Raw genomic sequence first — 14312 nt, forward strand, 5'->3', positions numbered from 1 at the left:
TGGACAGAGGAGCCTGGCGGGCTATATATTCCATGGGGTTGCAAAGAGTGGGACACTACTGAGCAACTAAACAACATGGGCAGTTTCTTAAATAGTTAAACACACTTTTATCTTATGACCCCTGTATTTCAGTTGGAGGCATTTATTGGAGAAATGAAAACATGACCATAAAAAGCACTGTTCCTTGAAGCTCCATTCGTAAAGGCTTCAAACTGGAAACAGCCAATCTTTCTAGGAGGATGGACATGTAACCTTCAGCCCATCCACACGATCGGACGGGCCCAGCAGTAGAACCGCTACTGCTCTGCACAAAACATCGTACTGAGCACCAGAAGCTGGATGTGGGGGAGTTCTCACCCTGTGCCTTCATTATAGGAAGTTTAGAACGGGCAGAGTTTGTCCATGGTGGGGGTGGGATGGGCGATTGATGGGAGACAAGTGTGAGGTCACTGTCTGGGGGCAATAGGAATATTTCATGGTTTGTTTTTTTAAATTTCATTACATTGAGTCTTAGTTGTGGTGGCAGGCAGGCATAGTTGTCCTGCAGCACATGGGAGCCCAGTTCCCCCACCAGAGATTGAACCCGTGTCGCCTGCATTGGAACGCAAACTCTTAACCACTGCACGTCCAGGGAAGCCCCTGAATATTTCATATCTCAAGGGGTATGGGTTACACAGGTGTAAGAAGCTCTGTTAAAATCAATGGCACTTGAGATCCCGGCATCTTACTCTACGTAGCTGTTGTTGCCGTTTAGTCGCTAAGTTGTGTCTGACTCTTTGCGACCCCATGGACTGTAGCCCATCAGGGCCTTCTGTCCATGGTATTTTCCAGGCAAGAATACTGGAGTGGGTTGCCATTTTCTCCTCCAGGGGATCTTCCCAACCCAGAGATGAAACCTGTGTCTCCTGCAGCTCCTGCATTACAGGCGGATTCTTTACCGCTGAGCCGCCAGGGAAGTCCTTAAACTGGCTATAATCTTTTATTTGAGGGATGGAAGGGCAGCGGAGAGTGTTTTTTCCAAAAGGCAGGATTAAGGGTAGAATGTGAAGCAGCCCAGGTGAGGCTCTGGGGGCCATCCCCGTGCTCCTGGTGGGTTAGGCAAACTCATCAAGATTCAACTGCAACGGCTAATCCCTCCTCCCCACGCAACAGAACAGTGATAAGAGCAAACGTTCAAACGCTGCAGGCCGTTCCACCCACCACCTGCCTCCCAGGGAGCCTGAGTCCAGGGAGGTGAACCCGCTGTTCTTTGTTCAGGTCTCGTGCCCTCGTGCCTTTCAGGGCGCGGGCGTCACCTACCCACCCTCCAGGACCCCAGCCCCAGAGGAGCAGAGCGCATTCTCCAGAGCCGCTGCACCGTAGAGGCTGAACTTCACCTAGTACCAGCCAAAGACACGGTGTCCCTTCTAAAGTGGCTGGAGACACAGGTGACACCAGGCCTTTCTTAAAGGCCTGATAGCCTGATGCCTCACCTTAGCCAGGTGTGTGTGTTAGCTGCTCAGTCATGTTCTTTGTGACCCCATGGACTGTAGCCTGCCAGGCTCCTCCGTCCATGGGATTTTCCAGACAAGAATACTGGAGTGGGTTGCCATGCCCTCCTCCAGGGGATCTTCCTCACCCAGGGATCGAAGCTGGTCCCCAGTGCAGCCTCCTGAAGGGACTTTCAAGGCTAATTACATGTTGATTCTAACCTCCTCCTTGGGTTTGGGAAGAGCGGAGAAAGCACTGGACTTGGAGTAAGCTAACGGGTGCTCTGGTCCCATCGCTGTCACCAATCTGCTGTGTGACTTCTGGAATATCACGCAACCTCTCTGAGTCCCTGTTTCCTGGCTTTCTCATTCCAGGGTCTCTGGAGGGGATCCAGGGCATTCGTTAGCCTCTTTAAGGGCAGAAGATCACCTGTTCTGATGACTTTTTGTTAAAATCAAAGACATAATTACTTAAAGATTTCCCCTTTGAGATGGAAGTTGGAGAGCCTCTGTGTGTGAATGAGGTGGTCAGCTGAGGTCAAGACTCAATTTGTGGCTCAGCTGGACACTCCTAACAACTCTTGGAGCTTTGGCCGAGCGAGAGGTTTAAATTGTTTGTATTCTTAGTCACATATTGTTTAATTTATAACCACAACCAACTGTCAGTGATGTAAGGCATGCTGATGTTAAAATACGAATTAAGAAAGAGTTCGCATATGATAAAATGTAGTAAATTCAGCTCAAGATGGTTTCATAAGTTGATGGCTACTATCTAAAATCTATAGCCCAGGGGATTTCATTGGTGGTCCAGTGGCTAAGACTCTGTGCTCCCAAGGCAGGAGGCCCAGGTTTGATCCCTGGTCAGGGAACTAGACCCCACATGTTGCAACTAAAGATCCTACATGCTGCATGAAGATTGAAGATCTCGTGTGCCAAAACTAAGACCTGGTGCACCCAAATAAAGAAATATTTTAAAAAATAAATAAAATCTACAGCCCACTAAGAAATCTCCATAACTTCAACCAACAGTGTGAGAAAGAGAAGTAACTTCACACAGAAGCCTGATGCCCCACCTTAGCCAGGTGTGTGTATTAGTTGTTCAGTCACGTCCAATTCTTTGCAACCCCATGGACTGTAGCCCGCCAGGCTCCTCCGTCCATGGGATTCTCCAGACAAGAATACTGGAGTGGGTTGCCATGCCCTCCTGCAGGGGATCTTCCCAACCCAGGGATCGAACCTGGCTCTCCTGCATTGCAGGCAGACACTTTACCATCTGAGCCACCAGGGAAGTGACTGAACAACAACAATATAAAGAGATTGTATATATTATACAAAACACATTATGTAGAGCTATCTCTGTATCATCTGCCTAACTATATGCATCTATCTATCTTATCATCCAGCTACCTATCAATTAAGGGGACACCTTCCTGGGGCTTCCATGGTGGCTCGGTGGTAAAGAATCCACCTGCCAATGCAGGAGATGCGGATTCGATCCGTGGTCCAAGAAGATTCCACATGCCTCCGAGCAACTAAGCCCTGCGCCACAACTATTGAGCCTGTGCTCTAGAGCCTGGCAGCCGCAACTGCCTAGAGCCCGAGCTCTGCGACAAGAGGAGCCACCGCAAAGAGAAAGCCGAGCACCACAACTAGAGAAAAATTCGTGTAGCATCAAAGACCCAGCAGGGCCAAAATTAAAGAAATACATAAAATTATTAAAGGGAAATCTTCCCAGGCTATACAAATATCCACAGTGGAGTATCTTTTGCTTAAAATCACTCCTTTTTCATATAGCACACAAATGAAATACACCTAACTCCCAAGAGGTCATCCGAGACCATAAACACCGTGTAAAGGAGTCCTGAGCTGGCCCGGGCACCTGCCCCCTCCCAGGCTCCTCCAGTTCTGGTCTTAAGGGTTTAAGGGCGAAGAGGGGGTGTGTAAAACCAAATTGGCAAAAACCAGCTCAGGCCTGGCCTTCTGGAACAGTGCAGGGAGAGCCACGCTGAAAAAATACTTCTAGCAGCAGGTAGAGGGGCAACTGTGTAAGCCCTCAGGGGAGAGGTGCTGAGACCCCACTGGCCATCAGAGTCAGGGAAGGCCTCCAGGAGGAGGTGATGGAGCTTGGAGGGAGAAATGGCCAAGAGCCCAGGGAGCAGGAAAGAGGGGATGAAGGACCAGAAGAAGGTCAGTGAGGCTGAACAGCGAGGGCAAGGGCTGAGGGTGAGAGGGAACCTTGAGGGGCAGGTGAGCTTCACCTGTGGGCCAGGTGAGGGCTGGTGGGGTCCAGCGCAGTGGGGAGGAGGGGGCCAGCCTGGAGGCAACAGTGGAATTGAGGAGTGGATAGCACAGACGGGGGAGCCGGGGAGGCTTTGAGGGGTGCACGGGAACTGGTATCAACCGGGTCAGGTAAAGGGAGGGTGGGAGGTGGGGCCAAGCGGAAGCGTGACCGCACCACGCAGAGCTGTGTGATTCCCATGAGTCCCTGCAGGTGGGCGCGATCTGAGCCCCCCGGACTGAGGACAGGGCTGGGCTTAGGAAGGAACGCTCTGCAGGCCCCACTCCAGCCCGGAGCCCGACGTCCTCAACAGCTGAGTTTGCAGTGGGAATCCGCGGACAGACCGGGGCTTTCGCCCACTCTCCTTCCCGAGGAACCCCCAGTCCCTGGCCGTTCTCTGACCAGGAAACAATGCAACAAAAATATGCCCAATTATGCCTTATTCTAACAGCTCACATCAGTAGCTCCATTTCCATCCCAAACGGTGCGTTCAGACTTCTCCAACGAAGTGCCATGTAAATGCATTAAAAAGTCATTATACGCCCGAGGCCGTAAGTGGGCAGCAATCATTCCAGTTGAGTGTGAAAAGGAAAGGATTAAATCTTGGGTGTCAAGGGGAACGTTTGCCCTCCACTCCCAGAGGCGAACAGGGAGGCAGGCGGAGGGAGGAGCTTCCGGCCGCCCAGAGAGGGTGGCGCCTGGTGGGTTCCGCTGTGCGTGTGGGAACCCGGAGCCCAGCCGGGCTACATCAAGGTGAAAGCCCCCGAGGTGAGCGAGGGGACCCCTGGGCTGCAAACGAGCAGCCTGGCTTACCAGGCAAGACATCTACTTTATACGCAGGGCCTCCAAGGGCTGAATGCATGAAACTAGTAATTTGTCTACCCAGTGGCCACGTGACCATGGTCAAATGGATTTCTGAAGGTCGGAAAGCTTTTGATAGTTCATTACGCAGCGTGAAAACCCTGACACGTGTGCCCGGCGCTGGAGGCGGAGGGCCTGCCGGCTGCTGGGGGCGCCCATGCCAGGCAAAGCCAGGCTCGGGGGAGGAAGAGCTGATGAGCGACACCCGGCTCCCTGCAGGGGCTCCAGCAGCAGCAAGGCCCCCATCCTCCCACCCCGAGGACTGCCTCCCGGACAGAGGGCTGGGGAGGCAGCAGCTGAGTTGGGGAGGACCCCACGTCTAGAGCTGGGGACCCAGGTCGGATGCTCGTCCAGCGGCCCCTGCTCTGACCTGAGTCTCAGGATCCCCCCACCTCCAGCCACCCTGACTGATCCCCAGGGCACCCTGGGCTGTGTGAGCTTGGGCATGTTACTTGGTGTCTCTGTGCCTTGGTTTCCTCATCTGTCACAAGGGGCTCATGGTATTACTAATGCGTTACCAACTCATCAAGTGAATATTAAAGGAAGTGATGCATGTAAAGGGCTCAGAACAGTGCCTAAAACAGGATGAGTGGACAGGAACCATCAGCTATCCTTCATTCCCTCTGCCAAGCCCTGTGGTGGGGCTAGAGAATGGACCCATCGAGTGAGGCACACATGGCCCAGGCAGTTACCTAAGACCTGACCTGTCGTGTGTCTGACGGAAGGAACAGCTCAGGTGAGGCAGGTGGTGGGACAATTGGGTGGATGGGTCCTCAGCACACAGGGCTTACTCAGCCCGAATCAGCACCCTTCCACAATGAACATCACAATGTAAATCAACACAGGCTGTAAACTCCATGACAGCAGGACCGTGGCTACCCTGTATCTCCAGCTCCCGGCACTGTAAGTGGCCCCCAAATCGAGCATCATCTGCCTCTAAGTTGAATTATGCATCAAACTGCAGGTACCAGTCAGGTTCCTCCATGAGACACATGACAGCACAGAAGAGACAGTCACTGTGTGTACAAGTGTGTCCAAGGACACGATTCAGAGAGGGAAGAGGCCAGCTACGGGAGAGTGAAAATATCTGCATATCTTATAATTGGCAAGGATTTAATATCCAGAATATATAAAGAGCTCCTACAATTCAACAACAAGAAGACAAACAACCCCTAAGAACTGGGCAAAGAAATTGAACAGATAAACAAAGGCTATATGGGCTTCCCTGGTGGCTCAGATGGTAAAGAATCTGCCTGCAATGCAGGAGACCTGGGTTCAGTCCCTGGGTCAGGAAGATCCCCTGGAGGAGGGAATGGCAACCCACCCCAGTATTCTTCCCTGGAGAATCCCATGGACAGAGGAGCCTGGTGGGCTATAGTGCATGGGGTCGCAAAGAGTCAGACACAACTGAGTGACTAAGCATGCATTGAGGATGGAAAGAAAGATGAACCCTCTTACATTGCTGGAAGGCGCCACAGCTGTGGTTCTTCAGAAAGTTAAGGATATGATCCAGCTATTCTGCTTCTGAGTACATATTCAAAATAATTGAAAACTGGACTCAGATAAGGCTTCCCAGGTGGCACTAGTGGTGAAGAACCCGCCAGCCAATGCAAGAGACTTAATAAACATGGGTTTGATCCCTGGGCCTGGAAGATTCCTTGGAGGAGGGCATGGCAACCCACTACAGTATTCTTGCCTGGAGAATCCCACAGACAGAGGAGCCTGGCGGGCTACAGTCCACGGGGCCACAAAGAGTCAGATACAACTGAAGCAACTTAGCATACACACATGGACTCAAACAGACACTTGAATGCAAATTTTCATTGCAGTTTTAATCACAATAGCCAAAAGGGGGAAATAACTCAAGTGTCCATTGAATGAACGGGTAAGAAATATGTGGTTTCACGTTCAATGGAGTGTTATTCAGTCATAGAAGGGAATGAAATTCTGATACCTTGAACCCTGAAAGCATGTAGAATAAAATATGCCAGACACAAAAGAACAGATACTGTGTGATTTAGCTCTTCTGAAGTACCTAGAATAGTCAAATTCATAGAGACAGAAAGTAGGGTAGATGTTACCCTGGCTTGGCGGTGGGGGAGGAAAATGGAGAGTTATTGCCTAATGAGCACACAGGTTCTGTTTGGAGGTGGTAAGAAGAGCTTTAGAAATAGATAGTGGTGATGGCTGCACAACATTCGAAAAGGACTTGAATGCCACTGATTTGTATGCTTAAAAATGATGAAAATGCTAGGTCTGTTTAACGTCAACTAAAAAAAACCAAAAAGGTGAGCCCCTCACCTACCCTAACCCACACCTGTTTCTCCTGCTCAATCCAAAAATCTTGCAGCTGCTCTTTAAATTTTCTCTTACTCTCAGACCCTGCATGTGATGCGCGGCCAATTCTTGTCTGCTGTACTCTCAAAACACACCCGGAGACTGCCCTCCACTTGTCACCACTGCCTCACGCCTGGATTACTGCCAGAGCCTCCAGACCGGCTTCTGCCCTCCCCGCCTCAGCCTTCCTCTCCTTCCCCTTCAGAGCGGCCAGAGGGATCCTGCCCAAACCTAGATCCGCTCCAGACCCTTCCAGAGGCTCCTGTCTCACCCAGCCCCATGGCCAGGGGCCCATGACAATCTGGACTGCCCCTCGCACTCCCTCTGGACTCCGTGAGCCCACCTGGCGTGTTTTGGGCACTCCAGGCTCAAGGCTTTGCACCAGCTGTTCCCTCTGCCCAGATTGCCCTTCCTCTACCTCTCTGAGGCATGCAGTCCCGTGCTGCCTCCCGATGAGGGCTTCTCTGGCCACCCTTTTTAGTATATGTGCTGCCGAAGCAAGCACATGGCCACCCTTTTGAAAATCGCCCCCTATTCTGTTCGACTTTTCTTCACGCACTCATCACCAGCCAAGATATGAGATGTCGAATTCTTCTACGTGATCAAGAAAGCTTTACGAAGGCCAGGACTGCATTTGCTTTGTCCCCTGCTGTGTCCCAAGCCCAGAGGGTGCAGTGCCAGACACCCCACAGGCCTTGGATAGCTGTTTGCTGAACAGGCAAGTGAAAGTTTCAGGGGGCCAGCTCTCCCATCCTCTCTGAGTGGGGAGCAGAGTGTGGTGACAAGGCACAGCCAGGCTGCCTGGGGTTCAGTTCTTGCATCTGCCCCTTCTCAGCTCTGTGACCTTCAGAAATCTCTCCATGCCTCGATTTTCTCATCCACCAATGGGGAGACAACAGGGTCCACCTCACATAGTGGGTGAGGCTCTCTGTGATGATGCCCGGCCCACAGCGAACCGCTCAACCAACAGCCATCTTTACCCACCAGCCCTCCCTCCCTCTCTCCATGCCCAGGGTGCCATCAGTGGAGAGAGGCACATGGGCTCATTTCCAAGAGGAGAGGACATCCTGGCAGGGTTTTGAGGGATGAGCAGGAGTGAGTTGGGCAGACATGTCCTGGGGGAGGGGTGCCTGAGTCCACCTCACCCTAACTCCACCTGCCCTTGTGGGAGGTGCAAACCATGAGCTTATGAATAAATAGCTTATTAATAAACAATGAGGGAGCTTATAAAGAAGACAGAGAAGGAGGTAGCATCTGTAACAATTGTTTCAGGGAAGCAAGACTGAGCTGGTCCTGGGATAAGTCTCAGGACGCTGGGTAGGACATTACACCCGGAGCTGTGGACTGATGTGTGTAGTGATGAAGCAGGGAGGGGCAGTACTCAGGCGCAGAGCAGAGCAGGAGTAGGAGAAAGGCTGTAGACTCAAAGCCTCCAGGTTGACAGCTAAGGCACAGAGAGGTTCGGTAGGTTGAGCAAGGTCACAGAGCCACCCACAGCAAAGCTGGTATTCAGAATCAGGATTTCCACAGCTGCACCCTCCCCCCCAACCCCCGGGAGGACATCTGCTGTCAGGGCCTCAGTGCCTGGCACAGAGACAAAGGAGGGGACTAAGGCCTCTTTCCATCCTCCACCTCTGCGGCTTTGTTACTTCCTATTGACCTGTGCATGCCAATGCGGCCTCAGGGTCTTTGCTGAGAGAGCTAGAGAGGAAGAGTGATGCTATCAGAGTTCGCCCACATTCTTGCATACTGGCTGTGGCAGAACCGGGTGCCCGGTGGCAAACCCAGGAATGGAGGTTGGAGCGCTGGTCCTAGGGTCTTAGACCTGTCACTGCTGAAGCCCAGAGCACAGAAGGGGCGAGACCCCTGCCCATCACACAGAGCGGAGACGCAGGTGAAGGGAGCAGAAAGCCTGCTGCTTTAGGAGTGGAGTCCGTCAGAATCAGACCCTCCTGAAAGCCCCCGGATCCTCACATCAGAGATATGGCCCGCCCCCCAATTTAAAGGCTCTCAAAACCAAAGAGCAAGCCCCTCAGCTAGTACACTCCTGTGTGCAGGAATTACAGCTCCAGATGCATCACTGGGTGATTCTGCCTGGTGGGGGGTAAGGGGGGACCAGAAATCTCACTGGAGCTGGACCCAGGCATCATCCTGGGCTCCAGTCTGGGTAGCCCCGGGAACTAACCGTGTGGTCTCAGTTTCTTTGTCTGCACAATGGGGATGATTCTGCTCCCAGCTTGCAGGGCTAGGCTGAGGGTTAAACATGTGACGTGCTTAATCCAGTGCCCAGTAGGAGACAAGAGCTTGCTTAGCCGCTCACAGATGCTGAGTTCGGGACTCACGCATGCAGCATGTCCAGAGGGAGCTGGAGGTGGCCCCTCGAGCCAGCACGGCCAGGCCCTCCTGGCTGACTTTCTCAAGCCTCCCCGTTCCCAGGTCTGGCCTCCCACCCCTGGCTGGCAGTGCCTTCTCTCTTCCTCCTGGAGAGACTTTGATGGGTATGGTGTCATTTCTAGAAAGAAGTCCGATTTGGGGCTGTTTAAGAAGCAGACACTAGGATAAGTTTCTCCATGGGCATCCCCCCCCCCCCCACCAGAAGAGGTGAAGGTTGGGGGAAGGAGCGGAGAACAAGGAACAAGGAGGAGGTCTTCTTCCTTAGTGGCTCCTGGTTGCAGGTGGCTTTGACCACCGGGCACAGCATACCAACCAGGGTGCTCCCGGCTGGAACTTGGCTGTGTAATTAAAGCCAAGTGCCTGCTATAGCCCCTTGTCACTGTCCCTCTCTGAGGTTTATTTAATAACCTCTGAACTGGGAGGGGAAAAAATCATCCAGGAAACATGGCTTGGGCCATTTATTTTAAAATTATTTGTACAAAAATAGCCAGAGTCATGATTTATGCGCGGGGAGGGGCGGAGGAAGTCAGGGACTCCCCCTCCCAACTGCCGTCCAAGTCTCACTTGTCTCCCCCTCGAAGTTTCACCGCAGTTTCCATTATGACTTCAAGTCATAGTAGTTACTTTATATCGCAAATAAATCTCCGGAACAGCACGGAAATATTATGCGTATTAATAGCGCCTGTAAAAACATCCGAAAACCCTCCATCCGCCTAGGGCTTGGACGATTCTATCCCGGGAATGGGAAACCGCACGGCCGGCTGATGCTGGCCCGGGGGGGTGGGGGGGAGGCCCGCGGCCGCCCCCAGCCCCGCCAAGCTAGCGGTCTGTCTGTCCGCTGTCAGTTTGTCTGTGAGTGCCCTCAGTGACCCGAGGCCGACCAAGTCCCCACCCACACACCCAAAAGCTCGCGGGGGGCGTCCCCGCCACCGGAGTCAGGGGTCTGTGTCTCCTGCTCCCTGCGCGCCTCTCAGTCCCTGGGAAGCCGCTGCCCCCGAAAGACCCTGACGCCGCTGCCGCCACACCCGGGTCCCTCGCCCCCCCGCGCCGGCCCTGGATACTCACCCGCTGCGGGGGCTTCCTTGGGGGTCAGTGCCTCTAGGCTGATGTCGCCCTCCAGCATGGCGCGGCTCGCTGCCCGGCTCCGGTGCGCCCCGGACCACGGGATCCAGGAGAGGAGGGGCGACCGAAAGTCACCCCCAGAGGTCTGAAGCGGCTCTGAGCGCCGGGGTCCGTGCCCAACTCGGGAGGGGACGGTCCCCCTCCGCCTCCCCAGACGCAGGACACGAAGCCGCGCGCGCCGGAGCCAAACTTGGCCGCCCTCGCGCACAGCCGAGCCGCTCCTCCCCCTCGGCTTTCTGGGCAGGGGGTCCAGGCCCGCTCCCTGCCCCCCACCCCCCCGCGGGGCTACCTGCGGACCCCGCCCTCGCCCCGCCCAGTGCGCAGCGCGGCTGCCCCCGCGGCCACCGGACACCGAGAGCGCGCGGGACGCTGGAGACCAGCAGCCACGGCGGCGATCCGCCGCGGGTCCCGCTCGCCCCCGGCCTCTGCGGGGTGCGTCTCCACCCGCTGTCTGACCCGCTTATCAGTCGGGGTAAACAGTGGAGCCCTGAGCCACTGTGCTCGGCGGGCCCCCAGCCAGGGCCCCAGGGAAGGGGGTGCTGACTGCGGTGGGGTGGGGGGCGGAGAGGAGGCAATGACCGAGTCCGGAGAGACCCGCACAGCGTGGGGCGTCAGCGAACAGCGCCGCTGCCCCTTCCCCCAGGCAGCGGGACCCCAGTTCATCACTCTCAACTTGTCAGAGGAGGGAGGTAGTGAAACTCAGGGATGCGAAGGCGATCAGGAGGTTACAGGGCAAGTGCCTGGCTTGAACTTGAACCTTCACCTATGCAGAACTTGGGAATCGGAATAAGGTGAAAACTGTCCCCAAACAGAAAACTCCTGTTATTTGAGGATTCTAGTCGGCAGCTAAGAGGACTCAGCCAGGGGTGCCCTCAGGGGCTTCCCCCGCATCCCGCAGGCTGGCTCAGGGCTGGGAGCCCCAGGTACCACTCTCTAGCCTTGTTCCTGTTTAGAAGGTGAGGTCTGGACATGCCAGCATCCTCCCGGGCAGCGGCGATGGGGGCACCAGGAGCATGCAGAGCGCCTCAGGCAAGGCGCCTCCTGTGTCTTTGCAGACCTCACACCCCTGACATCTCCGGATAAATACCATCAATTCTGAGGCAGAACTGCCTTAAAGAAAACATTCACTTAAGCTGCTGATCACTGCAGGGCAGTGGTGGGACAGGGGCAGACAGCTTGACCTTTTGAAAGGCCACCTCCCACTTTCTGCACCCTGAGGAGGAGCCAGGCTGGTCCTGGGAGCCCACTCACCCAGTCTGGGGACCCCTGGCTCCCCTGCCAAATAAGCACTCCGTGAGCCCCCCGGCTTTGGCTGGCTCGGGCAGGAGACTGGATCTGGCCCCTCAGTGGGGACAGACCACATCCACTAGAAAGCCGTCTATGCCTCCTTGAGGATGGATGATCAGTCCTCCCCGACCACCCCCGCGCCCCCACCAGGCCTGCTGGCATCGGTACCCATGTGTACCGATCAGTGGAAACGCTCTAGTAGCAGCGAAACCACAAAGAAGTGCTTCCTGCCGGAAAGTTCTCCCCTGCGCCCTACCCCAGCTGCGGTGTACAGAGGGGGTACTCAGGCCTCCTTCCTCTCAGGGGGTCAGGGAGAGAGGCGACCTGGGATTGTCCTTCGTATTTATCTCGTTTTTGGTCTGGACTGAAAAACTGGGCGTTGAGGCCCCTGGAGGGGCACTGTGGAGAGTCACTGTGTGCAGAGGCTGCCCAGAGGCTGTGTACCCCGGGTGTGTACCCCGGATGTGTACCCAGGAGAGCTGGGGAAGCTGGATGGAGAAAAGGCACTGCAGGGGCCCTTGCTGGGCCCACGTGAATTTCCCAGAGCCCTTCTAACTGACCCAAACCACTGTTGTGTGGGAGTCCAGATACGAACTCATTTTTCTTGGAAAGGTCTGATAGCCAACGTGATACATAGCAATAGCTCCATTGTGTAAATACACAGAGAAAATTTTAGAATTCTAACCCCTGGAATGATGAACTATAAACCAAAAAAACGCTCAGGAGGAAAAAAATGTAAATAGGTCCTGGGGCTATTTTTAACCATCATTGTTTACCTTTTGAGGGCAGAGAAGAGCTATTGTCTAGTTAGCCAGGTTTAAAATGCACATTATTTAACGTATTATTATTAGCCGAAATATGTTAAACAGCCATTAATAGATGTTGATTCATTCTGATCGAAGCCATTTTTCTTCTTTTCATTTCTTGGCTCCCATTAAGCTGCGTTCTGATGAAACCCTTCAGCTGTGTCCAACATATGCAAAAGAGCCCGTTGGAGATCCAAACTCTTTTAAAAAAGATATTTCATCCTATCAAGTTTTAAAAGATATTTCAGTAAATACCCAAACCGGCTCATTTTTACAAAGATTGGTTTCGGCTGCTATTTTGGTAAATGTTGCCAAGCTGGGCTCCCCTGTGGCCTGGACAGGGAGCGGGTGCCCTAGAAGAAGGGGTGCCCGGGCTCCCAGCTCCTTTTCCTTCTGGGGAGCCCCACCGTCCACCCCCTGCGCAGTCAGGAAGACATTGATGTCAAAAGCAGAGTGGGGCAAGTGGACTGTCCCGGGGAGGGGGTACGCCTGCTGTCACAGCCATCATTATGGAATACAGTAATCACAGCAGCACAATGCTTGTAATTATGGAAAATGGTTTCCCTTTTCGGCAAAGCGGGGAAGGGAGGGAGGGAGAGAAGGCAGTTTGCAGCGAGGGCCAGCACTCAGGCCCTGGGCTGATTTTAAATAGGCTTTGCAGGGTGAGGCCAGGGCCCCGCTGGGGCGGGCTCAGCCCTCCCCAGACCCTATCAGACTCCATTCAAGGTCTCCACTGCCCCCAGATTCTGCTCGGGGGCGGGCCAGAGGCCAAAGCTGCCTGGACCGACAGTGTCATGGGGCCTATGGCCACCTCTCCACTGCAGATCCCTGTGTCTGTCCCCTGCAGTCACCCAGGCCCCTCCGAGAGACCGGGAGGTGCCCAGCCTGTCACATACACCCTGCCTCCACTGTCACTCATGCCTGGAACACGTCCGGGGTCACAGGACACCGGAATGCTCGCTTCTGAGAGTCTTGAGAAGTCTGTTTTAATTCCAGTCTGATTCTCTGAGCATCTCTCACTCAGGGCCTAGGGCCCCTACTCAGGGGTGGCAGGAGATGAGGGTGCAAGGGCTGTCCCCCACCCCCCAAGCACGGGGTACAGTCTGAGGAGATAAGCAAGGTGGCAGAGGCGTTAAGCCCTGGTCCTCAGAGGGAGGGAGAGGGGCCCAGCCAGCCATGGACAGATTGCTTCTTGGCCCCTCAGTGTGCGTATCGGTGAAAAGGGCCTTGGCAGGAGCTGCCTCTCGAGGGTTTGGGGAAGCTGGAGAGAGACACTTCCAGCCCAGAACCTGGCGCGTCCCAAGCCCTGGATTAGAGGGTGGTATTTGTGTCCCCAGATGAGCGGGAAGGGCCACGTAGCCGGCGCTTTACGGCAGGGGAGGCGGCTCCTAGGGGGCATCTCAGAGCCGCAGTGGTCCCTGATGTGGGAGCCAACTGGGGTGGGCGGGTTTCTAGGGGTTAAGGGTGGCTTTAGGGGAGAGGCTGGGAAAAGGAACAGAAGTGAGGGAACAGGGTGGCCTGGCAGGTGATGGGGTCAGGGGAGGGAGGAATCTGAAGGCAGAACCCTGCGGACTGTGGGCTCAGGCAGCTGCCCTGAATTGAACAAGCAAGTCCTTTTATGGGGGGGGGGGGGAAGGTAGTATCTGGTGCATTTCACATAATATAAGATCAGCCATTTTAAAGTCCAGTTCAGTGGCGTTTGGTACTTTCCTGGCATCATAAAATCATCACCCCGTTGCCACAATGTAGTTCGAGAAC

General features: G+C 54.4%; 1 protein-coding gene across 13 annotated transcripts in view; it reads right to left on the reverse strand.

The window, feature by feature from the left end:
• The window catches only part of ANO1 (anoctamin 1), a 174394-nt gene extending 163669 nt beyond the window's left edge, over positions 1 to 10725 (reverse strand). For 11 of the 13 annotated variants that reach the window (XR_014066605.1, XR_014066602.1, XR_014066600.1 and 8 more), the window contains exon 1: positions 10405 to 10683. Coding sequence is in view for 9 of the 13 variants with exons in the window: in XM_081533808.1 (XP_081389934.1) it covers positions 10405 to 10462 (58 nt within the window). In the remaining 4 variants the exon portion in view is untranslated. Of the gene's footprint in view, positions 1 to 10404 lie in introns of all 13 variants that reach the window. The other 2 variants (XR_014066601.1, XM_081533798.1) reach the window with 1 other exon arrangement.
• Between the last annotated feature and the right edge of the window lie 3587 nt (positions 10726 to 14312).

The sequence above is a fragment of the Giraffa tippelskirchi genome, chromosome 10, assembly GCF_054371585.1.
Source record: "Giraffa tippelskirchi isolate mGirTip1 chromosome 10, T2T-mGirTip1v1.2.pri, whole genome shotgun sequence".
Classification (NCBI taxonomy): domain Eukaryota; kingdom Metazoa; phylum Chordata; class Mammalia; order Artiodactyla; family Giraffidae; genus Giraffa; species Giraffa tippelskirchi.